The sequence below is a fragment of the Dendrobates tinctorius genome, unplaced genomic scaffold (genome assembly GCF_039654945.1).
Source record: "Dendrobates tinctorius isolate UK_male_01 unplaced genomic scaffold, ASM3965494v1 ptg000011l, whole genome shotgun sequence".
Taxonomy (NCBI): Eukaryota; Metazoa; Chordata; class Amphibia; order Anura; family Dendrobatidae; genus Dendrobates; species Dendrobates tinctorius.
Genome location: NW_027361679.1, coordinates 114,672,582 through 114,699,899, shown reverse-complemented (window position 1 = coordinate 114,699,899; position 27,318 = coordinate 114,672,582). Strand labels below are relative to the sequence as shown.

Below are 27,318 nucleotides of genomic sequence, written 5' to 3'. Positions count from 1 at the left end.
ATGACTGATCGCTTCAACAGTTTAATCAATAGAGAAAGCTTTTGGATAGTCAAGCTTGGCACACTTGCCCTTGAAAGTCTGAATTTATTGATAAAGTGACAGATAACTTTATTTGCCTTTTTATCATCAGTGCGTTTTACTTAGATGCTATTGTTTACATGCTTTTTTTTATTAATATGGGTTCTCGCTTTTTTATTGGTCTTTTTACTGGTCTACTAACCTGTTAATAATTTTATTCATTTTTATCTATATTATTTTATTGCTCCTTTTTGCACATTTTATACATTTAAAACTTGTTTAACTCATGCGGTTTTATCTCACGTTTTATAGTTTGTTTTTATCTCCTTTTTTTTTTATAATGTATGATGTCATCTTGTAACATGTGACTATCATAACATGTGACTGTTTTGACTCTTGTGATTGGCTGCTTCCCATTTAAATACCCCATTCCCTATGTTATTAATAAACTTCCACTTGATGAAGACGGATCCTCCCTCGAAACGTGTTGTGGTTTAAGCCCATCTCTTGTCAGAGTCTCTTTCCTGCGCTCCTAAGACCGTTTTCTATTTTCTCATTGCTCCTATCCTCCATTGGAGGTTTTCGGCTGGAGCTGCAGTGGAGACCTGACATCCTTGTCTGCCCCTGGGTTGCTTCCTCAGCGCTTCTTTATGACCGCTTATTACTGACTCTAAATGTCGTTTAGACAGACTGGGGCTCAGAAGAAGGGTGGGGCATTTGGGTTTATGAGCTAAGAATTAGCTGAGTTTTTTTTTATGGGGCGAGGAGCCATTTTGCTTTTCCAGAGCCTTTGTACAACCAGTAACGTAGGAGTCCCCTATATTTCTATTGACAGATGACTGACCTGAGTGGGGACTTGCTTTTTTTGTGGATTGAGTTGAAGATTTTATTGGGAACATTTTACATAACATTTAGGATCACATTTATCCGGCGCTCTACGCTGACCACATACTCTGGCGTTTCCATCTAAATCTCCGAGCTACGTCACAGATGAAACTCCCTAGAGATCCATTCATTTTAATGAGGCAGCACACGAAGTCTTGACTCAGCCTGGCCTCTGTTCAGCGCTGTCCTTTTCAGAAGTGAACAAAACTAGTCGACCGCACTTTTATGATCACCTAAAAAAGACTGACACCGCCGGATCAAAGGTCTTATGGCGTAGACAGTGCCTCCATCTGCCTCATTGTAGGGAATCTTTCACTGGGGGTTCCGCCTAAATCACCTATTTCAGAGATGTACACGTGTAAGCGCTCAGGGTAGAGTGCAGGATAAATGTACACTGAGCCTTACTGTGATCTTTGGGAGGTAGAATGAACAAATCATCAGCAGGTGAAGAATTGGTTTTATTTTTTACACAGTTCTTTATTTGGTATAAGTTAGACTACTTTATTCTCTGGGTTGGTGCGATTACAGCAATACCAGATTTATATCGGATTTTTATGTTTGGCAGCTATCATACAGTAAAAGATGCTTTTTATTGCAAAAATAGTTTTTGAATCACCATGTTTAGACAGCAATATTTTTTCTATATTTCGGCCCACAGTCATGTGACTGCTTTTTTGCAGGGTGAGTTGACATTTTTATTGGTACCATTTTTGGGAAATTGAAATTTTTTCCATCACTTTGTATTCAGAGTTTTGGAGAGGTAGAATGAACAAAAAACAGCAATTCAGGGATTGTGTGTTTTTTTTTTTTCCATACTGTTCCGCGTGTGGTAAAACTGATAAAGCAGCTTTATTCATCAGGTCAGGACAATTACAGCAATATAAATGGGGTATAATTTTTTTTATGTTTTGGCTCTTTTACACAAACTATTTTATAGGAAAAAAATAATTATTTTTGCATTGCTTTATTCTGAGAGCTAGAACTTTATTTTTCCACTGACGAAGCTTTATGGCGGCTTGTTTTTTTGTGCGACAAGATGACGTATTCAGTGGTACCATTTTTATTTAAAGTGCATTGCGAAAGTATTCAGCCCCCTGGAACTTTTCAACCTTTTCCCCACATATCATGCTTCAAACATAAAGATACTAAATGTAAATTTTTGGTGAAGAATCAAGAACAAGTGGAACACAATTGTGAAGTTGAACTAAATTTATTGGTTATTTTAAATTTTTGTGGAAATTCAAAAACTGAAAAGTGGGGCGTGCAATATTATTTGGCCCCTTTAACTTAATACTTTGTTGCACCACCTTTTGCTGTGATTACAGCTGCATGTCGCTTGGAGTAAGTCTCTATCAGTTTTGTACATCGAGAGACTGAAATTCTTGCCCATTCTTCCTTGGCAAACAGCTCGAGCTCAGTGAGGTTTAGGCTATGTGCACACGTGTGGAATTGCCACGGAAATTTCCACAGCAATTCCGCAACTCTCTGCTGCGGAAAATACGCGAGAAATCTGCATGCGGAATTCCCGCGAAAAACTAGCATTTTGCAAGCGTAATTAGCTTGCAGAATACTAGCGTTTTCCAAGCGATCTGTAGCATCGCTTGGAAAACTGACAGGTTGGTCACACTTGTCAAAAATAGTGACAAGTGTGACCGTCTTTTTTTACTATTGAGGCCGCCTATGCTGCATCAGTAGTAAAAAGATATGTTAAAAATAATAATAAAAAAAAATAAATAAAATAAAAAAAATCGTGGTTTTCCCACCTTCCGGCGTCCCACGCAGTGTTCCCGATCCTCACGATGCTCCCGGCAAGTCCCGTTCCCAGCGATGCCTTGCGACTAGAGTTAAGCGAAACTGGTCGGTCAGATTCAAGAGTCGCCGACTTTTGCCAAAGTCGGGTTTCGACAAGCGAAACCTGACCATAGCGTGAGGTCGGCCATGCGGTCGTCGACCCGAGCGCCAAAGTCGGATTTCACAAAATGCTTGCATGTGACTTTTTTTTTTTTCAGCCAATGAGCAAGGACGTACACTGTGGGCAATGAGATGACATGTGCAGCGTCGGGAGAGATTTTGCGCACTTTAAAAAAAGCGGTCCGGCATGTAGGTGTCCTCCACTCCCTGCCAACTTTGCTTCCCCATTGACTTGCATTGGGTTTCGTGTTTCAGTCGGACCTCCGACTTTTCCCGATAGTCGGCCGATTTCATTCGACTCATGAAACCCGACTCGACCCTAAAAAAGGCAAAGTTGCTCACCTCTACTTGTGACAATGACCCCAGATGACGTAGCATCACGCGAGACGGCTAAGTCATCAGAGGTCATTGTCGCAAGGCATCGCTGGGAACGGGACTTGCTGGGAACATCGCTGAGGCCTGGGGACGCTGCGGGGGACGCCGGAAGGTGAGAATATCACGATTTTTTATTTTAATTCTTTTTTTTTTTTCCAACAGGGATATGGTACCCAGGGCCTGGAGAAGAGTCTCCTCTCCTTCAGACCGTGGGTACCACCCGCACATTTTCCATTTACTTTGCACATGGTGTGCATAGCCACATGTGGAAAGTAAGCGGAACAATGCATTCCTATGTGTGCGGAATTCCGCAAAAAAAATGAGCATGCTGCATATTTTTCCGGGGAAAAATACGCAGCATTAGCACAGCATGTGCGGAATGCTATTGAGTACAATGGGTTGCTTATTTTATGAGTTTTCGCGGCGAAAAAACGTGGCAAAAACGCATAAAATCCATGGGAATTCCACACGTCTGCACATAGCATTAATGGAGATCGTTTGTGAACAGCAGTTTTCAGCTCTTTTCACAGATTCTCAATTGGATTCAGGTCTGGACTTTGACATTCTAACACCTGGATACGTTTATTTGTGAACCATTCCATTGTAGATTTTGCTTTATGTTTGGGATCATTGTCTTGTTGGAAGACAAATCTCCGTCCCAGTCTCAGGTCTTTTGCAGACTCCAACAGGTTTTCTTCATGAATGGTCCTGTATTTGGCTCCATCCATCTTCCCATCAATTTTAACCATCTTCTCTGTCCCTGCTGAAGAAAAGCAGGCTCAAACCATGATACTGCCACCACCATGTTTGACAGTGGGGATGGTGTGTTCAGGGTGATGAGCTGTGTTGCCTTTACACCAAACATATCGTTTGGCATTGTTGACAAAAAGTTCGATTTTGGTTTCATCTGACCAGAGCACCTTCTTCCACATGTTTGGTGTGTCTCCCAGGTGGCTTGTTGCAAACTTTAAACAACACTTTTTATGGATATCTTTGAGAAATGGCTTTCTTCTTGCCACTCTTCCATAAAGGTCAGATTTGTGCAGTGTATCACTGATTGCTGTCCTATGGACAGACGGCCCACCTCAGCTGTAGATCTCTGTAGTTCATCCAAAGTGATCATGGGCCTCTTGGCTGCATCTCTGATCAGTCTTCTCCTTATTTGAGATGAAAGTTTAGAGGGACGGCCGGGTCTTGGTAGATTTGCAGTGGTATGATACTCCTTCCATTTCAATATGATCGCTTGAACAGTGCTCCTTGGGATGTTTAAAGTTTTGGAAATCATTTTGTATCCAAATCCGGCTTTAAACTTCTCCACAGCAGTATCACAGACCTGCCTGTTGTGTTCCTTGGTCTTCACGATGCTCTGTGCTTCAGACCCTGAGACTATCACAGATCAGGTGCATTTATACAGAGACTTGATTACACTCAGGTGGATTATATTTGTCATTAGTCATTTAGGACAACATGGGATCATTCAGAGATCCACAATGAATTTCTGGAGTGAGTGTGTTGCACTGAAAGTAAAGGTGGCCGAATAATATTGCACGCCCCACTTTTTAGGTTTTGAATTTCCACACAAATTTAAAATAACCAATAAATTTCGTTCAACTTCACAATTGTGTTCCACTTGTTGTTGATTCTTCACCAAAAATTTACATTTGGTATCTTTATGTTTGAAGCATATGTGGGAAAAGGTTGAAAAGTTTCAGGGAGCCAAATACTTTCGCAATGCACTGTACATTAGTTTTTTTTATCGTGTTTTATTGCAGTTTTTGTTCAGCGGTATGCTAAAGCATAGTTTTTTGCCCCTTTTTACGGTGTTCACTGAAGGTTTTAACTAGTGGGACAGTTTTATAGGTCGGTTGTTCAGGACACCAAATACAGTGGGTACAGAAAGTATTCAGACCCCTTTACATTTTTCACTCTTTCATTGCAGCCATTTGGTAAATTCAAAAAAGTTATTTTTCTCATTAATGTACACTCTGCAACCCATCTTGACTGAACAAAAAAAAAAAAAAAAAAAAGTAGACGTTTTTGCAAATGTATTAAAAAAAAAGAACTGAAATATCACATTGTCATAAGTATTCAGACCCTTTGCTCAGTATTGAGTAGAAGCACCCTTTTGAGCTAGTACAGCCATGAGTCTTCTTGGGAATGATGCAACAAGTGTTTCACACCTGGATTTGGGGATCCTCTCCAGTTCCGTCAGGTTGGAAGGTGAAAGTTGGTGGACAGCCATTTTCAGATCTCTCCAGAGATGCTCAATTTGGTTTAGGTCAGGTCTCTGGCTTGGCCAGTCAAGAATGTTCACAGTTGTTCTGAATCCACTCCTTTGTTAGTTTAAGCTGTGTGCTTAGGGTTATTGTCTTGTTGGAAGGTGAACCTTCAGGCTAAATCTGAGATCCAGAGCACTCTGGAAGAGGTTTTCTTCTAGGATCTCTCTGTACTTGGCCATATTCATGTTTCCTTCAATGGCAACCAGTCATCCTGTCCCTGCAGCGGAAAAACACCCCCATAGCATGATGCTGCCAGCACCATGTTTCACCGGTGAGATTGTATAGGGCAGGTGATGAGCAGTGCCTGGTTTTCTCCACATGAAGAAAAAGATTAATTCAGCTCACCCCTGGATGGGTCCTTACGACGCCAAACAAGCACGGGATCGCGCCTCTGCCAGATGATCCATAGCTGCACAGACATGCTCAGCCAAACCCAGAGGAAGGGTGGCGATGAGAGAACTTAACGTGTTTCGAACACAGCGTAATGTTCTTAGACTCAGTTTTATCTGTGCAGCTATTTTTTCTTTTTAATGGATCTGAGTAAAAGTTTTGATTTCATTAAGAAGCTGGATCATCAGCTCTGAAGGCCAAAAGGCACGGCAAGCTGTCCAAAGGAATCTTGTTCCTGCAAGACAACGCCTCCACTCACCCTGCACAAGCAACCAAGGCAAAACTGGCAGAGCTGGGCTTTCAAGCTGGTTGACCACCCACCGTATAAACCAAATCTAGCTCCCTCCGACTATCATCTGTTTCCAAACCTGATGAAACACCTCAAGGGTACCAAGTTTCACACCATTTCTGATGCCATGGCTGTTACATATGCCTGGTTTGTGACACAACCGAAATCCTTTTTGCAAGGCTTACAGAACTTAGAATACCTATGTAAGAAGGGTGTTGACATCAGTGGAGAGTATGTGGAATAAATGTAAAGTTTCTTCCTATCTCGTTTCTTTCTGAATAAAGCCAAAGACTTAGCAGCCCCTCGTAGTGCCCACTTGTCACATTTCATGTCCACTCACTAGTAAGTTATCTTTATCATGTAGTTCAAACTTTGATGCATCTTTCAAAATGTCATATCCCCTATGTGCAGGCCTTGTAGTGTAGTCATGTGGTATATTACAACACGGTTTTACTGCCCTGAATGACAAACCTTACTGACTTTAGTCTGTATTTACATTTGACGCCATCCAGTTAAATAGTTAGTTCTCATAACCAAATACATTATAATTAACGCTTTGTCTAATAGTATTTTATTGATGACATTTATCAACTCCTAAAACATCTTTTGATTTTTTTTTTATACAGACACATTGTGGCCATGTAACAGAATAACATAAGACAAACACTGAACATAATGTGACTATTCTAGCTATAAATGTACATGGGACATTAATATAAAAAAAACAAACAAAAAAAAAAAAAAGAAAGTACAATGCACCAACTTAACATCGGGTTTTAAGCTCATCATAGTGAACGGTTTCTGTATAAAATAAAATATTTGGTCGCAGTCATTGCAGTTTTCCCTGGAATGTTAAGAATGAGAAGTGAAATTGTAAGACTTTAAGGAAGGAATCAAGTGTGCACAACTGTCTTAACTTTGCATTATAAATTGTTGAGTTCTAGTAGCGTTTGGTCCAGAACTTGGTGCATTCCCAGGTTTTCTTCTTTGGCATTTGCCAGTTTGTCTGAAAGAAAAACCATAACAATAAAGCATCTGCGTACTTAAACAGTTAAAGAGGAATTCTGTTTTCAACTATTAGAGTATGTTCACACAGGGTGGATATATTGCAGATTTTCCTACCAGATTTGCAGTTGGATAATGCATAGTAAGTCACAAAAGCAGCAAAAATGGAGGAGATTCAACAAATCTCATCCATGTGCTGCAAAACAAATAATATCTAAGAAAACATTACCCTAACAGCATGTGAATTGTTTTCTGGGGACTTTAACCTTTTCTTATGCATTGAATAAAAGAAGTTGTCCACTACTTGGACAACAACTACTTCTCATACCCCATGCTTGGCCCTGATAAAATAAAGCCTATATTCTCCTCCCGTGCTAGTGCCATTCCAGCAGTGTTGGCAATCGCTCACCCCGTGGCTCTAGTGTGGTTGTTGTGACACGCGAGCCTGATGCCCAATCAGCGCTGGGGTCACAGTCACTGCCTTCTGTCGAATTGAACATAAAGAGGAAGTGAGGGCTGACTTACTCTTTATGTTCAATTCGTATGAAGGTGGACAGGGACACCAGGTTCACGTGTCACAACAACCACATGGGAGCCCTGGGAACACAAGTGCAGACACCACTGGAAAAGTGAGGCTCCCGGTGTCCCACACGTGCCTGCTGCACCCACTCTCTACTATACCATGACTGAAGGTAATTAATATAATAGTGTATCTATTTATTTGCTCCCACCTGTGCCATTTATGCAATACTGCCCACGACACAGCCATTACTTTATCTAGGTGTTTTACTATGGCTGTGCCAGATATGGTAAAAAGGGGAGTACTCAACCTTACTGAGAGTGGCTGCAGCTTTATGTTAGGCAGTGTGTGACAGTTTCCCCTCCTTTTTCATTTTGCACAGAGAGACACATGTCCTTTTTATGCTGCTGACCTCAATACGCACAATTAGCCATTTAAGCCTGTATTTCGTTGTGAATACATTGTGCAGTCATTTACTGCGTGTTGGCATACGGTTATACACATAGGAGATATGTTTTTCTTTTTGTTTTGGTGATTTATACTGTAATTGCTTTATTTAATATTTTCACTGTCCCGTGTTTTGTTTGCTTCCATGTTGTCACTATTCAAATTTTGTTGTCTAATAAAATACATTTTTATGCTAATTATTTATCGTTTATGGAACCTCTATTATATCAAGGAGTAATGGTATTATACATCTATACTTACAGTTATTAATAGGCGAAGGATAGTTATCTTCGTGGTACTATTGACAATTTTTTGATTTCATTTATATCCTTTTTCCTCACTATAATTAAGTTTACCCTTGATCTCCTTCTTACCTATATGGTTTTCTATTTTTGGTTTTCTATGTTTGTGGTCTAGAGGTTTTCTTCCACCTGACCATGTGGTATTTTGCTTTGGTTATACCACTGGAAAAGTGCAGGCACGGGAGGAGAGTATAAGCTTTTTTATTTTATCGGCACCAAACATTTAGATCAAGAAAGGGGGTTGTCCTAGTAGCGGACAACCCCCTTTAAAATACATGGCAAATTCGCAACAAATTACCTGGTGCAAATTTGCCACGCATAGTCATATGCCAATTGACTGCAAGAGATGAACGCTCAGAACATGAGAGAAAAAAAAAAAAAAGTATCAAGATGGAAAGTCTGTACGAGTCTGTATTCAAGGACACTAAATAAAAAGCTTTAATATTTGTGCGTTTAGTATTTCTAGTCTTCTATTGTGATACTAGAGGAAGCAGATCTTGTGTGTATGGAAAGTAACCTTTTTCATACATGCACCGCTCCACACACACACACACACACACACAGTAAATACAGAAAGGAAAGAATGAAATAATGAAAGAGTGCAGATAGATTTTTTATTTCAAGAGAAGTGCAGAAAGTCATAGACAAAGAATAGTAGCCAACAGAAAACTTGAGAGCCATGTGACATGGAGCCCATGAGTAGTCTACAAGGAGGTCATGTCATTGAGAGCATGGTCTAGTTCCTCACTGATGGCCTTGTACTTTAGCTTCTGGGCATACAATTCGTCTATCATAGAGAAGAAGCAGAGATCATTTCAGAAGGGCAGGAGGAGAGCCGAGCACAGATGTAGAGTAGTATGAAGGAAGCGTGGAAGAGAAAAATCTTGTTACTATACATAGTAATATAAATGTTCTGTCTATAAAGAAATACTAAAATCTTAAAACAATGCCAAGCAAGAACTTTTAGTGTTAGAGAAATGAAAATTCACAAGTTATTCTACCATACACTTTCTAATTTTTGGAAAATTTCAGTGCTAAAATATACCCCCTTTAAACACCACTTTAGAAAAACATGGCTTCTTTCCGCCAGAACAAAAACAAACACGTTCAATTTTGATCCTAGTCACGAATCTAAATAATCCATTCAAATCTATGGGTCAGTGAAAAACTTTTTGACTACACTAAGGGTTCATACTTCTCAGAGTTTAGAAAAGCGGTTCGATGTTGGACCCGAAACGCTGGACGAGTATCAGGTGATTACAATAAGATTTTTCTCACCTAGCATCTCAATGACATGCGTACGCTTTGCGTTTTTAATATCAGCTTTTACATACAGAAGTCGTCATTTCAACCATTTTACTAGTGCAGGGATTGTGTAGCTTAGTGTACATGTAATTATCTAACAATTCAATAAATCAAAAACAAAATGGCATGGGGGGGGGGGGGGTGTCTCCCTACTTTTTCTTAACCAGCTGAAGTAAAGTTGTCAGCTGGGGTCTGATGTTTATATTCTGGGATGGGGGTAATAAACATTGAGCTTCCCATGCGATTAATATCAGCTCACAGAGGTCTACTTAGACTTTACTGGTTATTAAAGTGTGCGGGGGGTGCACAAAAAATTATTATGACATGGGGTTTCCCTTGTAACCACCAAAGGATAGGCAGATAACTGCAAGCTGATTTTAATAGGCTAGGAAGGGGACATGGATATTGGCTCCCTGCTAGTTTAAGAACATCAGCCACCCCAAAGATTGTGCATCCATAAGAGCCCGCAGCTGTCTGCCTAGCCTTTGTTGGATATTAAAATAAAGAGGACCACGTCATAATTATTGTTTTTTCCTCTTCTGGGCTCCTCCATTTTAATGACCTGTAAAGGCTAAGTAGACAGCTGTGAGCTCATAATAGCCTGGGAAGCTCCATGTTTGTTACCCCCTTCCCAGACTATAAACATCAGCCCACAGCTGTCAACTTTCCCTCTGCTAGTTATGAATTTTTCTTTAACTTATTGAATTATTAGATAAATGCATGAACATTAAACACACGCACTGGACTAATCATATGTCACTGAAATCTTTCTATGTATATATCTTCTGAAACTCACGCTGTGAATTTACTGTACTCGGCTGATGAAGTGTTTTCTAGGAGATGGGCGCGTAAAAATCAAATGGCACACGCATGATCAGTGTGCCATGCAATTTTTTTTTTCCCCCTCTCACCTGTTGACTTGCATTGGCAAGTCTTGCCCGATATAAGCGGCCACTCACTGCAATTTTTTTCTCAGTACAAATCAGAGAAAAAAAAATTAAAATTAGCAGATGAGCACTGAATCATCGACCAACATTAGTCAGAGTACAATCCGATTTTTATCGGATTGCAGACGTCCCTTTTTACCTTTTTAACGCAGATGAGTATTAATTAGCTGAAAAAAAAAAAAAAAACCTGACACTGGCCATATACTGATGAAATGTGATCCAAAACACTGAATTTGGTCTATTTTTCTACTTTTTTTGTGCATTCGTACTCCTAAAATCTATTCTTAAGCCTCAATCAGAACTCCATTTTTCACAAACAGAAAATATACCCATTATAGATTATGGGCCCTTTTTTGTGGTCTGCAAAAAAAAAAAAAGTGTCTGTGGCTTCTTTAAAAGCTTGAAGATGTCAACAGACAGTGTACTCAGTTTTTAATATTGCAATGGATAGACGCTTTTGGTTTTTTCTAACCCTTCAGAACATTGAGATTCTGGTTTTTTTACATTTGTCTTTTGCTCTTCTTCCCAGAGCCATAAATTTATCTTTCCTTCAATATGGCAGTGTGAGGGCTTGTTTTTTTGTGGGAGGAGTTGTACTTTTGAACACCATTGATGTTACCATATAGCGTACCGGAAAACAAAAAAAATTCCAAGTCGTCGAAGTTGCAAAAAAGTTAAATTCCACAATTGTTTTTTGGCGTTTTACCGTGTTCACCAAATGCTAAATTGACCTGCCACTATAGTTCCCCAGGTCATTACGATATTGTAGATACCAAACATGTAAAGGTTTTTTTTTTTTTTTTAATTTAGTGAAAAAAAACAAAACAACATTTTCAGAGACCCGTAGCGTCTCCATTTTTAGGATCTGGAGCCAGGTGAGGGCTTATTTTTCGCGTGCCGAGCTGACATTCTTATCGATATCATTTTGGGGTAGATACTATGTTTTGATCTTGCTTGTTATTGCAGTGTTGCAGAGACCAAAAACCCAGTAATTAGCATTATGATTTTTTTCTTATTACACTGTTTACCGATAGGATTAATTCTTTTTATACTTTGATAGAGGGGGAGTTTCTGAACCTGGCAATGGCAAACAATTTTTTATTGCTTTATTTTGAATGGGGCAAAAAGGGGGATGAGGTCTACTTATATTTTTAAAAACATTTTAACTTTTCACTTGTTTCAATAGTCTCCTTAGGTGACTTGAAGCTGCGATCATCTGATCCCTTGTGCTACATGTAGCAGGACTTCAGCCCTGCTATGTGTAGCAGAATAGAAGAGTTATGAATCCCAGCCACGTGGCAGCGCTCCTAGCAGATCAGCAGTGACAACCACATGGGTCTCCTGCAGACTCCGGGTTGTCATGCCAGCCTGCTAGTGCCCCATGATAATGTAACAGGGCTGTCGATAGGCAGAGCTAGTGACACGCATCCGGTTTGCTTGAGTTAAATGCTGTTGTCAAGAGATTGACAGCGGCATTTAACATGTTTAAGGGAATCTGTCACCCCATTTTTCGCCTATCAGCTTCTGGCAATGCCATCAGGGGCTTATCGACAGCATTCTGTAATGCTGTAGATAAGCGCCCGATGTAACCTGAAGTATAAGAAAAAAAGGGTTAGATTATACTCACCCTGGCGTTCGGTCTGGTCCGATGGGCATCGCCTGCCATCTTCATACGATGTCCTCCTCCATGCTTCTCCCTCGGCTCCTGAGCAGGCATACTTTCTCTGCCCTATTGAGGGCAGAGCAGAGTACTGCAGTGCGCAGGACCTCTCTGACCTTTCCCGGCACCTGTGCACTACAGTAATTTACTCTGCCCTCAACAGGGCAGATAAAGTATGCCTGCGCAGGAGCAGAGGGAGAAGCAAAGAAGAGGACGTCATCGTATGAAAATGGGAGGCGCCGGATTGGATTGCGACACCCACCGCACCCGACTCCGCCCCTCCCAGTGAGTATAATCTAACATATTTTTCTTGCCTTTCAGGTTACATCGAGGGCTCATCTACAGCATTACAGAATGCTGTATATAAGCCCCTGATGGCGGTGTCGGCAGCTGATTGTCACCTAATTTTTGGCCTGATTCCCTTTAAGAGCCGCAGGAGGATTGCAATTCTATCTGCAGCAGTTAGGGGCACATGACAGCTGATCACAGCTGCACAGTAGAAGCTCAAAACAGTTTTCAGAGGCACAGCAGCATTGGCAGAATGCAAAAGAATGCACTGCGCATGATTGGCCATAAGCACCAACTACGACAAGCTTGCACAATGGTTCCAATGACACCTGAATGGTCTGGCGATGTAGAAATCTTCAGGTTAGTAGAAATAGGGGGCTTTTTTGGCTGTGTGCACACGCTGCGGATTATGTGCGGATTCATCCGCGCGGATTTTGTAAAATCCGCAGGTCAAAAGACCTGCGGTTTTACCTGCGGATTGCTCTGCGGTTTTTCATCTCCTCAATGGAGGAGATGGCAAACCGCAGGGGAATCCGCAGAAAGAATTGACATGTCAATTCTTTCTGCGGATTGAAAACCGCAGATAATCCGCGCGGAAAATTCCGCACCGTCTGCACTGCGGTTTTTGATTCCCATAGGGAATCATGGTACTGTACACCGCAGCAAAAACTGCTGCGGGTCCGCAGCGGCCAAAACCGCTGCGGAACCGCAGCAAAATCCGCAGCGTGTGCACACAGCCTCTCTCTCAAGTGGTCAAGAAAAAAAAAAAAAAAAAAAAAATGAAATTTGTGTCATCAGAAAATGGCCTATTAAATCAAATTTCTTTGGGCAAGATATTATTTATTTATTTTTTTAACTCCGTATCATAATCCATATTAAATAAAACCCCAGAACTCTTACAATTTTCACACTTGCCACAGGGGTTTTTAATTTTTTTTTTTTAATTAGATTCTGTTTCAGGAAACACATACGCAACATCAGGGTATGACCAATGTGCCTGCTTATCTTTCCTGTGCAAATTGCATGACCACCATTTCCTTTTTATTACATGGAATACAAAAACTTGATTTTGGAAACAGGACCAACGATGCCATTTCTAATACATATATTGCATGAGTCATATCTTTTTTTTTTTTTTCTTCTTTTTTTAAACCATTTATAAAAATGGGCAACATTTTTAAAATTACAGCTTACCTTCAAGGTCATCAATAGTTTTTTCTAATTTGGCAACTGTTCTTTCTGCAAATTCAGCCCGGGTTTCTGCCTATTAAAGAAGGAGGGAAAAAAAAATATATGTAGGAAAGCAAAATACTGACTCAATACAGATTACTACCTTCATAACCCATACATTGGCAAATCACTACAATGCTTTTCTGTGTTGCCTCCCATTACAGCCCTGTTACCTCTTTCAGTTTGTCTGTTAAGATCTTTATTTCCTCTTCATATTTATCTTCTTTTTCAGAATACTAAGAGGGAGGAAAAAAAAAAAAAAAAAAAAAAAAAAAAAAATCAATATCCAATGATTGATTTTCAGGTGTGTACCAGTTCAATTTTAACTTTTCTAGCTTGGATTTCAGTGTTACTCCAAAAGCATGCCCCTTCAACCTAAAGAGTGATAAACCTGTGGCCTCAGTTCACAGTAAGGTTTAACCCCTTTCATAGCGTCGGGTGTCAGCTATGATAACCAATAGTCCCTTGTGTGTATAGTTTTTTTTATGTTGTCTGTATATCACTCACTTGCCCCGCTGCATTTAAAGGGGTATGCTCAAATTGTCTCAAGCAGCTCAGTGCTATGCAGTCTCCTTACTTGCAGGGCGGCACTCCTCTTTGACTTCTTGCGAGAAGTAGAACGGTAATATTAGTAAAACTACAAAGCTCACCCCAAGTTCTTCTATAACACATCCAGCCATCAATGGTTTGCTCGCTAGTCTATATGGTCATCACTGTACATATATATAACTGCATTTAAACAAAGTTCCAGACAGCAAGAGCTGCGTTTAGGAGAGCCGCCCTTAATGCAGCCAGTCGTGGAGCTTGGTGATTTTGCAAGATTTACAACAGCAGCTTTTCAGGAGCTGAGAGGGAGGTAGGAAGATCACTGCAGTATAGCAATCAATGGGCCAGAGAGTGCTACTCTTATGTTAGGTGTTAACCCCTTTCCTGGAATGCAGTTACTGTGCAGACTCAGCCAGGGTCTGGGCAGGCACTTGTAGCAGATCTACATGGAAGACAGCTGTACACTATGGAAGATAAAAGCGCTCATTGCAGAAAAATGACAGCAGATAGAAAAAGCAAGTCAATTGAATACTTGCTTTATTTTCATGCCAACTTAAACATGTGAAAATACCCCTTTAACATTACCATGCACACAATTAAAATACCCTCACCTTTTCAGATTGAGCTTCCAAAGATTTTAAGTTGTTAGTCACATTTTTCAATTCTTCTTCCAAATCACCACATTTTCTAAAATTAAAAAAAGGTTAAATAAGCAAAATTAGGGTAACAGCTAGGTGAATATTCAGCTATAAATCAGAAAACAAACTAATGTTTAAAGTGAACCCGTCATTTCAGAAAATGCCATTTATCTGCAGATATAGGGTTAATACACAAGTAAACAGAATTTCAATGCTACCCAGCTACATATTTTCTCCTGAGAGCCACCGGCTTTCAGTCATGAGGCGTGCACCGAGCGACTACCGTCACCGCACACTGTAAGCATGTCCTGGCACTTTGTCACCTTGCAGTGCATCTGTGTAGAATGAGCCGTAAAAATGTCAGACGGGCTTACAGCAGCCACTCAAAGTATAGAGAGTGGTGCTATGATCATCCAGCAGCTTTCAGGAAGAAATAGGTTCATTTTCTCCCTGTAGCGGCACTTTCAGTAAGGTGGCCTGGCAACAATGTATTGGCATTAACCTACAGATTAACCCCATATCTAAAAAGGAAACTATCAACACAGAAAAATGAGGACCTTCCACCAAGTCTACAGCAGCCAGTTTTTGCTTGTATTTTAGGTCTACTGCTCTGAGGTTTTTTCTCCCTCTCCAAATCCAGTATATGGTTGCAGAGATTTATCTTTGGTCTTTAATCAAAAGGGTCATGACTCACAGCGTGATTATGTAGAGCAGCCTTAAGATATGCCCTAAGGAAACCCTGTTAGCAATGTCTCCTTGATAATGACCATAACATTTTACAACAAGCACCGACTGCTCAGGGAAACAGCAGGAGTAACAAAATTCAACCACGTGACGTGATGAAAGGCCCTTATTAAAAGTGACAAGATTTTTCTTCAAATTGAGAATTTTTAGAAAAAAATAAATAAATAAAGCCAATCTTGCAGTTTCTCTCTTTTTAATAGACCCATACTTTTTTCCTGTCATTGTGTAATCCTGCTTCTGTTAAGGCCCTTTTACATTTAGCGATGCACCAGCGATCCGACCCGGTCAGGATCGCTGGTGCATCGCTAAATGATCGCTAGTGAGCTTTCATACAGAAAGATCTCACAGCGATGCAGCAGCGACGCAGCGCACGATACTTACCATTCACACACAGCGATCCTGCGTCCTCCCGCCCGCCTCCACGCGTCGCTGGACGTCACAGCAGGAAGTCTCAGCAGGAAGCGCCCGACGAGAAATGGAGCCGGACATTCTCGCGCGATCAGCGATGGACAGCGGGGGAGCCGGTCGCTGGTAAGTATCACACATAGCGATATCGCTAGCAATATCGCTATAACGTCACAAAACCAGTGACGTTTTAGCGATTTTGCTAGCGATATCGCTTAGTGTAAAACCCGCTTTAAGAAGCCTAGCTTCAAACTCTTCCTGTCCTTTCATGAAGAATTTTCAGATAGGCTTATCAGAAGCAGGATGACATAACACCTCTACGCACAGCTAATAACACACGATCCACCAATCACAATCAGCAGTGTCACAGCTGACACTACTCCTTCCTTCACAATGACCTTTTGCACAGGCCCACTACATACTTCAATATAAAAGATAGGGTCCGTGTCTGACCACTGTGGTATGTACAAGCATTGTCGCCTGAAACAAGCAAGTTAGGCTACTTTCACACTTGCGGTTTTTTTGTGCTGCGCCTCGTGCGCATTCCAAACGCATGCAAAAAAACGCATTAAGCGTTTTTGCATGCATTTGCTTTTTTTTGCACATGCGATTTAACCAGTTTGTCGCCATGTTAACGCTAAAAACGCATGCATTTTTAAACGCATGTGTGCGCATCCCATAGACTAATTTTTTTTGCGCATGCGGTTTTTTGGAAGCAGTTGGGCGCACAGAAAAACGCAACATGTTGCGTCTGGCGCGCCTGGGCACGCACCTGAAAAAAACGCAGCGCACGAAAACGCACATGAACGCGTACAAGCGCTATACCATGCGCCCGCCATATTAAAGATAGGGGAGCAATGCGCATGATAGTGCACGAGGCGAGGCGAGGCGCAGCGCAAAAAAACGCAAGTGTGAAACCAGCCTAAGCGGCTAAAAAAGCCCCAGTGGCCAGTGTGGAAATTGCAATATATTCATTTTTTTTTTTAAATATTGGAATACATACACTATAGCAGTTTTTTTTATATTTTTAAACAGTGGGTCATATTTTTGATTGCTTATTGCCCTCAACATGAAAAAGATTGTGCGACTAAGGTGTTGAGTGCAGAATCTAGTCTATGATAAACTGCAACCTGAGCATTTGAAATACAAATAAATGTATATTATGTGCACACAAACAGTAACATTGTAGAACAATAGTACTGTTCAGTCATTGGTTTTATCTATATAAAGCTCTACATTAAGAAGTCAGAGTTGTGAACCAACACCTAGGGATAAATTTCATTTATGTGAAGCACCTGTTGAAAGCACAAGTCAGACTATGACTACCCAGAAATTGTAAATGGGTCATGGATAGTACACCTCGCAAATGTCCCTTTCTTGCCCCAAAATCAGTGAGATGTGGAGTACAAAAAACGCCTCCTTCATTCCATCTATACCCCCTTAACCCAATATAAATTTAGTAACGTGTGACAATTACAATAAAACATTGTCCACAAAAAAAAGTGCGAATTCTTACAGTTCAGATACTTCTGCACGCTCCTCTGCTCTCTCCAACTCTCCTTCAAGGATGACCAATTTACGGGCAACCTAAACAAATCAGAATTAATAAGATACAGGTCTCAACAAATATCTGAACTTTGAGTTTTAAACAAATTGTCACTTTTTTCCCAAAACAAGTTAGATATGATATATATTTTAAAGTCAAATTTGCATTGCTGTAGTCATGTTGACCTGAGAATCAAATTGCTTTTTTTTTTTTTTTTTTTTAATTCATTCAATCATTTCAGCTTGTCTGGATTTTCTCTTGTCTTTCCTGTTTCAGAACATTATATAGCAAATGGAAGGTCATCATTTGAGACTACAAACAAGCTCCAAAATAGAAGTTATGGCTCTTGAAAGAAAATAGAAATCATGCTCACTATCCCTTTGAAGACCTTGACAATTGAATTTTTTTTTTTTTTTATTTGTTAACGCGCCTTAGTGGAATCTGACTGGTAGAGCTAAAAAATAGCGAGACTGGAATTTATTTCGATATGTGAAGTGACGAAGTGCGAGCCTCTTCCTTACCTCTTCATATTTACGGTCTGCTTCTTCCGCAATGTGTTTGGCTTCCTTAAGCTGCATTTCTTGGATTTCCATTTTTTCCTCATCCTTCATGGCCCTGTTTTCGATTACTTTCATTCCCCTGTAAACATGATGAAGGTAAGTTTTACATGCATATAACCTAAAGGGCCAGTTTGGTTCTGCCACACTAATTAACATTTCTAATGTCTGCAAGTTGTGACAGAACTATGGGAGAAAATGTCAAGTGTGGTAAAAATCGGAACACTCCCCCACCACCCCTGCAATGTCACGTTTTGGTTGCATTTTTCTGTGTGGAGTGCAGAGAGAAAAAAAAAAAGAAAATTCTTGCGTTTCAACTTGCTTTGCTGCATTTAACAAAATAGTTTAAATAAAATTACATTCTTGATAGAATGGACTAGATTTTTCCTATAAAAATAGGGGTACTTTTTATATTTAAAGCTTGTTTTAATCTAGATTATCCTCTTCGGGGACTTGAACCAGTGATCACTTCATTGCTTATTGCACAGTATATAACTAAATTATGGTTCTGCTATAAAGCCCAGCAACTGGCAGGGCTTCATAGGAGGAGGAACATGTCAGCCAGGAGGGACTTAAGCAGACCTCTGCCTGCCATGGTATCTCAGCTCATGATTGTGTCACTGGGAAGGAAGGGGTGTGGGATGGGTGCTGATGCGAGCCATCAACTAAGCCATTTAAATGCAACTGTTTGACTGACCGAGGCATTTAAATGGTTAAAATGCAGCAATCAGAGCAATCTCTGGCCACTTCCCCTTGAGACTGGCTCGTGTTTGGCTTTGTGGGTACAGTGCCCTTTACACCCGTATCAATCACATAATTTCTCATGATATGTCATGAAGTTGTTAAGCTTAAGTTATAACAAAAAAGGGATCAAAAAAGAATAGCAAATCTGCCAAGCTGTGTAGTGGCAGCAACGAATACAGCACCTATAGAGACTCATGCTGTAACTTTGGCAAAACACCAACAGCTGCACAGCCATCTGAGACGACTCTTCGATTTACATGAACGATTTGCTTGATCAGTCCCATGTGCCATATCCATAGAGCGAGGCAGAAGAGTAGCTGCTCTGTGCCTCAGACAGTGTTTTATCCAAACAAAGTGCGATAATACTGGTTGGATAGTTTCTCCAAACGGCATCCAAGAAGCCCTAGATAACCTGCAGACCCCAAAGTCAAATCTACTCATACCTTTATTAGCTGGATATATTGCCTCTACTTAGAATAAATTCTGCTACTTGGATTGGGGCAGACAAAGCATAGGAAAGACTACCATAATTAGACATGCGTGCAACTAGCCAAAAGAGAACCATATATGAAAATAAAAACTAAACTTTATTACAGCTCAATAAAAGCACTAATAAAAAGTAGTACAGAACAAATAGCAAGAAAGTGCCAAGCAGGGGAGAACGCCGATCCTATCCAAAGTATGGTTAAAAAAAAAAAATCCACATATGCTGCATGATAATAATAATATATATATATTTTTTTTTTTTATATATATACACACACATACATACATATACACACACACACACATATACACACACACACACGCGCGCATGTTCTTTTAGTTTACAAACTTCTGACAACAAGTGTCCAAATTTCCAAGCTATAGATTTTGTATTTTTTTTCCAGACAAAGAAAAGTGGTCAAAATTAAAAAAAAACAAAAAAAAAACACTGCTTTCAGACCTCAAATAATGCAAAGAAAACACGTTCATAATCGCTTAGACAAAATACTAATGTTTTAACTCAGGAAGCGTTCAGAAATTAATATTTTGTGGAATAACCATGATTTTTAATCACAGCTTTCATGTGTCTTGGCATACTTTCCACCAGTCTGTCACACTGCTTCTGGCCCAAAAATGTAAGCAGTTCTTCTTTGCTTGATGGATTGACTATCCATCAGCTCTTGATTACATTCCAGAGGTACTCAATGGGGTTCAGGTCTGGAGATTGGGCTGCCCATGACAGGGCTTTGATGTGGTGGTTTCCTAATTTTTTCCAGAAAACAGGTTAGACGTCTAGGAATAATAGCTTTAATGAGCTAAGCAAGTGGGTATATAAATCATCCCATTTTCAATCTTGCCCAAATTCAAATCAATAAGCTATAACAGACCCCACTGTAAATGAAAAAAAAATAACAGAGTAAGTAATTATACAGGGCACAATACTCACCTCCGGAAGAAGCCAAGGGCGAAACGTTTGTCATGGTGAGTGGGGGGTGAAGAGTATGGGACACCCTATCCAACCACATCATCTGGCTCAGCGGTCTATGTGCTTAGGTATTGTGCCATATATAATTATCCACTATTTATTCATTTACAGTGGGGTCTGTTATAGCTTATTGATGTGGATTCAGACGCAGATTGAGTGATTGGAATGATTTATATACCCACTTACTTAGCTCATTAAAGCATTATTCCTGGACTTCTAACCTGTTTGCACAATATCCCTTATAGGGTTGATCGAATAGCTTCGGAGAAGTGCTTATCCAAATACCTACAGTGCTTACTAAATAGCTGCCTCAGTAACCTAGATACCTGGAGCGCTCCGGATGATCAGCTGTTCGGCGCCGCAGCTGCATGTTTCGCTGTGTGACAGTCACAACACACAGGCACTCCACGCATGTGTTGTCACTGACGCAGTCGCGACACCTACAGCTGCGGGTACACCCTATTATAATAGGTATATGATTAGTCAACCTATGTATATTCATATATAACCATTGTTTGAACCCAGGATACCTTCAGTATATATAAATTATGTTGCACTATATGTGATTTTTTGCCGTACTTTGGATAGGATCGGTGTTCCCACTATTGGACACTTCATTGCAATCAATTTCTGTAGTTTTATCAGCGTTTTTACTGATCTATAAGGCTGGGTTCATATTGCGTTCGGGAGCTGCGTTTAACGCATCTGTTACATAGCAGCATTAACGCTATGTAACAGATGCGTTAACGCACCCATAGACTGCTATAGACGAGCGCATCGCTAACGCATGTCATAATCGGCATGCGTTAGCGATGTGCCATCATTCTGTGACGGACCTTCGGACGCGGTCTGCAGCGTTCGAGGGTCCGTCACTGCTAGCGCAGAAGAAGCATCTGCGCGATCGCACAACGTGATCAGAAAACAGTAGCGTTAACGCAGTCCGTTTAACGGACTGCTCTAACGCAATATGAACCTGGCCTAACAAAGTTTAATTTTTACATATGGGTCTCTTCTTTCGGCTAATTGCACACATAACCAGATTCGGACTTACCTATTCTTTGACGTGCCATAGTCTGCTTTAAATGGAGACCACTGGATAAACATAACTAGACATGAACAATTACAAAGAACATGCATGACAGAAAGGATGTTAGTGACTGAGAAGAGAAAGCACAGAGGACATCTGTATTCTCAATGACCGTCAAAGATCGTCTGCAGAGCATGTGTTAGAACAGACACCATGGAAAGGTTTCACAGGAACATAGAATGGATGGTGAAAAATGGCATTGGCTGCCCTTAGTGACAGCTTTCACATTATGTTCTGTTAAAATATTTCTTTGATCAATTACTACGAGCAGCAAAGGCAGTTTTTCTTTTGGATCTCCTACATAGAACTGCCCCTGCTCTGATATGCAGGTACAGTGGTATGCACACGTAGCAGATATGCTAATCTGCAGGTCCCAAAACGTAAGCTGACCAGCTGCAGATTCAAAGTCTGCACCTCATGTCCATTTACATGTGGTTATTGCACTGCACAAAAGATTTTTTCCAAGGGTCATTCATGCAACTACTAAAATCTGCAACCAGTCCACCCCATGTGAACACTGCCTAAGTAAAAGTGCTGGAGTCTCTCAATATTCTAATATCAGGAATGGTGCAATGTTCAGATGAAACCCTACAGCCATAAACCACAAGCACATTACTTTGTCACGTCACTCCGTAAATACCTTTCACTCTCATCAGCCGCCTTTTCTGCTTCTTCCAGTTTCTGTAATGCTGTAGCTAGACGCTCCTGAGCGCGATCTAACTCCTCTTCTACAAGCTGGATACGACGGTTTAATGCGGCAACCTCCCCTTCTGCCTGAAATAAAAAGGACACATGTATGGATATGGGACATCCTACAGATATTACATATGTGCCCTGCAAAACACTGAGTAATGGGTTCATATCCAGCACCATGATAGAAAGATTTACAAGAAAAATCAAGTTTGTGTTAAGACTATGGTTAACCTTTGCAACATCTTATGGGAGCCTAAAGAAAAAGAATGAATGCTGCCTGAAACCACCATATTCATCACCGTGTCCCATCAGTCTCCTGTCTTACTCATCTAACAAGACCGTTGAGCATCAGCTTCTGATCGCCTGCACCCATGACATTGCATCCAACAGTGATTATTCCTGCTCAGTTAGAAAGTAAGTAACGGGCCCGGACAGAAGAAGCCAGCAGACCACCATTGGACGCAGTGCTGACTATAGAGTGACGGGTCAGTCCGATAATGGAGGGGGGGGGGGGGGGACAAGAAAAAAAACAATAAACCTATTGAAGAGTTAGTCTTGTAAAGCGATCTTTATTCTGGTTCAGATGCTTGAAGGGAGTTTCTGAATTTAAAGAACTTGGTCTCCTCCTAGAACTCAGTTCTTTGAACAATGTGCGGTATGCAATAGGTTAGGTTTCCATTAATTGATGGCAGCAGGATCAGGCACAGATTACTTCTCGCCTGCATTTACTTTGCAGACATAGTGTAATCTAAGATGTCATCCAGAAAGAAAAAGGGAAAAAAAAAAAAAAAAAAAAAAAGAACATAGAGTACTCGTGAAACGAATAGCTTTTAACATTTGCTCCATCATTGCACAAGAGTAGGCTGCTGGAGCAAGAGGAGTGAAACCATTCATAGTGGAGACTCCACCTTTCCCTTTATAAAATGGGAAGATTCTCCTTATACGGTAAGGGCCGTACGGCACGGCCGACTGACAGGAAACCGCCAGCAGGATGCTATCTGTGGGAATAGCTGGAAAATGCTGATCCCTGGAAAGATTGCTAATACATTACAGATTGGCCAACGTCACATACTCCTGCAGCCAAAGCCCGGCTGTAGAGGAGATGAGAGGCAACACGTCTAATAAAGAGAAATCTAGAGCGAGTCATAAAATAACCTTACATGCCAAACACTATCTGTTACTATTCAGTATCATCACTTGGCAGCACACCAAAGCCAGAAAGACAGCCAGGAGATAAACAAGGCACCAGTGGAAACTAATCACAGGAGAGGCCTAAAAATCAGCTCTACTAGAATATTGTTAGAGGCATCTGGTCATCAACAACTGGGAGCGTTAGGGCCCATTCACACAATGTTACCAATACTTGATAAGGGGAACCGCACAGCAGGATTTACCCGATTAATAGGTGACAGCGCTGCATTTGTCACAATACCGATTTCTGGTAATCCCAATGTTAAGGGTGTGTGCACATGCTGCGGAATGCTCTGCGGATTTGGCCGCGCGGATTTTGTAAAATCCGCAGGTAAATCTGCAGGTCAAAAGACCTGCGGGTTTTACCTGCGGATTAGCCTGCGGTTTTGCCCTGTGGTTTTTCATCTCCACAATGGAGGAGATGGTAAACCGCAGCGGAATCCGCAGAAAGAATTGACATGTCAATTCTTTCTGTGGTTTTGAAACCGCAACAAATCTGCGTGGAAAATTCCACAGCGTCTGCACAGTGTTTTTTTCTCCATAGGTTAGAATGCTACTGTACACCGCAGCAAAAAAATGCTGCAGATCCGCAGCGGCCAAATCCGCTGCGGATCCGCAGCAGAATCCACAGCGTGTGCACATACAATTTGGGCAACTTTCCCTCAGGGTAAAAGCAATGTTTTAATCTCATTGTGCCCCATATTCTTATTAGTCTGTGAAGTCCATAGAGGCTTTAGCACCGTGACCTGCCGCCTGTGACAGGGTAGGAAAGGCAGGACTAGGAGATGATCATTGCAACTAGGGTCTTCTACCAACACTTCCCAGAATCCACATAGGATAAACTCAAGGTAGAAGTTTCTACTGAATATTTTATGAGGATCCTTCCTTAACACAAACTGATCTCGTGGATGTGTGACTGGTACTGTATTATAGCTGATCATGTTATTTATACAGACCAATTCTATGCTAAGAATAACACATATTGCTCAGCCCTGTTATTCTGTGTGTTCAGCACACAGAAGAGACTAATAGTGGATGGCATTTTGCAGGGTGGATGTCAAATAACACATGCAATAAAAATGACATCCTATGTCTTTTATACCGGGACAGTTTATAGTGGCCAGCTGGTAGACATCTGGGGCACCGGGTGTGGAAGGAATGTGAGGTGGAGACAACGTTGTATACCAAAGGCAGAGCCGGCCTAAAGCTTTTGTGACACAACAGTGATCTCACCAGCGAGATCACTGTGTGTGACAGCGATTGGCCCCCCTGCCAGTATCGCTGATCACTGCAAGAAACCTCTGGACATATTTTTCGTCGCTGATCTCCCGCTGGCCAGCACGCATCGCTGCGTGCGACAGGCGGGAGACCAGCGATCAGCTGGAAAAAATAAAAACAAAATAAATATTGTTATTCTCACCTTCCGACGTCCCGCGCAGTCTTCCCGCCTCTCTCCACGCTCCCAGTAATCCTTTGCGAGAATGACCGCGAGATGTCGCGTTGCCGCGAGACCGTGACGTTCTCGTGGTCATTCTCTCAAAGAATTACTGGGACCGGAGCGTGGAGAGAGGCGGGAATGCTGCGCGGGACGTCAGAAGGTGAGAATAACAATATTTATTTTAATTCTAATTTTTTTTTACAGGGATATGGCATCAGCGCTAATGAACACAGGGATGCCGCGCGCTCGGCATCGCTGTGCTGATTGCTGGTGAAGCTGTCTGTTTGACAGCTCACCAGCGATCACATAGCAGCTTACCAGCGATCGTGACACGTTGATATCGTTGTTGGGATCGCTGGTAAGTCGCTATGTGTGACTCCAGCTTAAGGAAAACTGGTCACAGATGACCTGCTCCATACAGTGACACCAGGAAAGGGTGTGCCTGCAGGATACGGTGTCCTCGGGCTGCAAACAACCGCGCTGATCTCCTTCAGACACTCAAAAGCTTGACGAAACTCCGGCCCACAATAGTAGCTAAATACTCAAAAATTAGGAGGTTACCAAAAATTAGAAGTAACAAAATCAAGCATTATACACATTTCCATAAGCTTTGTACATTTTTTTTTTTTTTTTTAAACATACAAATACTTGCAAATTGTGTGAAGGGCTGGCTCAGGCTTGCATATAACCAGTGTATAACTCGGACAAGTGATAGACTATGGCCGACTAGTGATTATTTTCTCACGAAGAGTTGGCATAGGGGAGACCACACTGCATGCTGTCATCCAAGTGCAGTGCCAATACTGCGGACACCAGCAATGGAGGAGGTTGAGAAGTCAGCTTCTTAGTCTCCTCCGCAGCCGTGCTGCAATCACCTCATGCAAGAGGGGACCTGGCACTAACAATCGGCTCCGAGTGTCATTAGCATCTCACATTGGATACGATACTGTGACCCCAACCTTATTCCCACAAACTGCTCAATGGGAAACTGAAGCCATTAAAGGGAACCTGTCAGCAGGATTGTGCATAGTAACCTACAGTGTCAGGTCGGTGCCGTTATACTGAATAAAATGATACCAGGGTTGATGAAATCAGTCTTGTGCTTCTTTCTTAATCCTTATTTTTAGTTTAGGAGATGTTCGTGTCCTAAGGCGGGGTTCATGTATGTGGTGCCCTGATTATATATTGATAATGCAGACTGTTGACAGGTCACTGCTCCCTCAGTGACCTGCCCCCTAGTTTGCAAAATGATATACTAATGTGCATTTGAAAAAAACATGTCACTTCATCAAAATGGCGGCACCTGTGCACTGCCACTTGTCAGTAACTGCCCATTATCTTGCGCTGTTGAAAGAGAAACAAAAGTCACCATCAAAATGGCGCCGTCAGCTGCCCCTGCGCATTAGCATCTATTGTGTTCCAATAGATGCTACTGCGCAAGTGCCTCCGCTGGCTCCTGGTTGCTGCACACAAAATGATGTTATACTACATCAAAATGGCACCGTGGGCTGCGTCTGCGCATTAGCATCTATGGCGTTCTGATAGATGCTACTGCGCAAGCGCCTCCGGTGGAGCTGCGACTGAGGGATTGCAATGGGACATGCTTTAAATTCTGCTGCCAGTGATTTAAATGCAGCAATCGATGCAAGCCCTGATAGGTCACCAGACATGAGCCTGTGAACTACCTTCTAATGCCGGAATCCCCAGCAGCTCATCTAGTTTGACATCTGGGCGCACACATCATTGCACCTTGATGCACACATGACAGACCTACAAATCAGAAGTGGGCTCCCATCCAGCTGTCAAACTACTGATGTGGCCATCGGACCAGGGTCCTTCAAACTGATGTGGCTTGTCTGCAAAAGCTTAGGGAAAGGGTCTAGTTGCCAGTTATTCCTCCCATTATTCAGTGTGGAGAGGGTGGGGAGGGGGTGGACTAACAACATCTAGCAGGGGTCCGTTAGGAGATGCCTATCAACATTAGACAATTGACAAATCCTGCCAATAGTCAGTTAGGACCTCATATTAGCTAATGAGCATACTCTGCGGAAAATTGTACTAGGTACAAAAGGGAGATGTGAACGGTAGGAGACGGCTGTGTGAGCAATACAGCCCTGTCCTAAAATGGCATTCATTGAATAAATGAATCACTTTGTCTGGCTTAGGTCACTTGCCCTAGATTCTCACCTGGCACAGGACGCTGAATCATGTCTGTTGGGAAATGATCAGGAGCTCGAGAGTGATTGCAACACTTCTGAATGAGCTCATGGTGATTTATGGAAAGGAATGCACTGCCAAAGCAGGTATAGCCTATCTGCAAGGACAGCAGGGCAGATGTTGGAACACGCCGTATCAATGTCATCTCTTATAAATGCACCCTAACAATGAATGCACAAGAGTCATTTCT

The 27,318-nt window shown here is 41.5% G+C and overlaps 1 protein-coding gene across 5 annotated transcripts in view; it reads right to left on the bottom strand.

Annotated features, from left to right (window-relative positions):
- Positions 1-6,701: 6,701 nt before the first annotated feature.
- TPM4 (tropomyosin 4) overlaps positions 6,702-27,318 on the bottom strand; it is a 156,895-nt gene continuing 136,278 nt past the window's right edge. For 3 of the 5 annotated variants that reach the window (XM_073546352.1, XM_073546362.1, XM_073546373.1), the window contains 7 exons: positions 22,230-22,363; positions 18,252-18,369; positions 17,701-17,771; positions 15,009-15,084; positions 14,025-14,087; positions 13,816-13,885; positions 6,702-7,153 (listed from right to left, as the gene is read on the bottom strand). In XM_073546352.1, coding sequence (XP_073402453.1) covers positions 7,071-7,153; positions 13,816-13,885; positions 14,025-14,087; positions 15,009-15,084; positions 17,701-17,771; positions 18,252-18,369; positions 22,230-22,363 — 615 coding nt within the window. In that variant the 3' untranslated portion in view covers positions 6,702-7,070. Of the gene's footprint in view, positions 7,154-9,021; positions 9,209-13,815; positions 13,886-14,024; positions 14,088-15,008; positions 15,085-17,700; positions 17,772-18,251; positions 18,370-22,229; positions 22,364-27,318 lie in introns of those variants that run through there. The other 2 variants (XM_073546381.1, XM_073546388.1) reach the window with 1 other exon arrangement.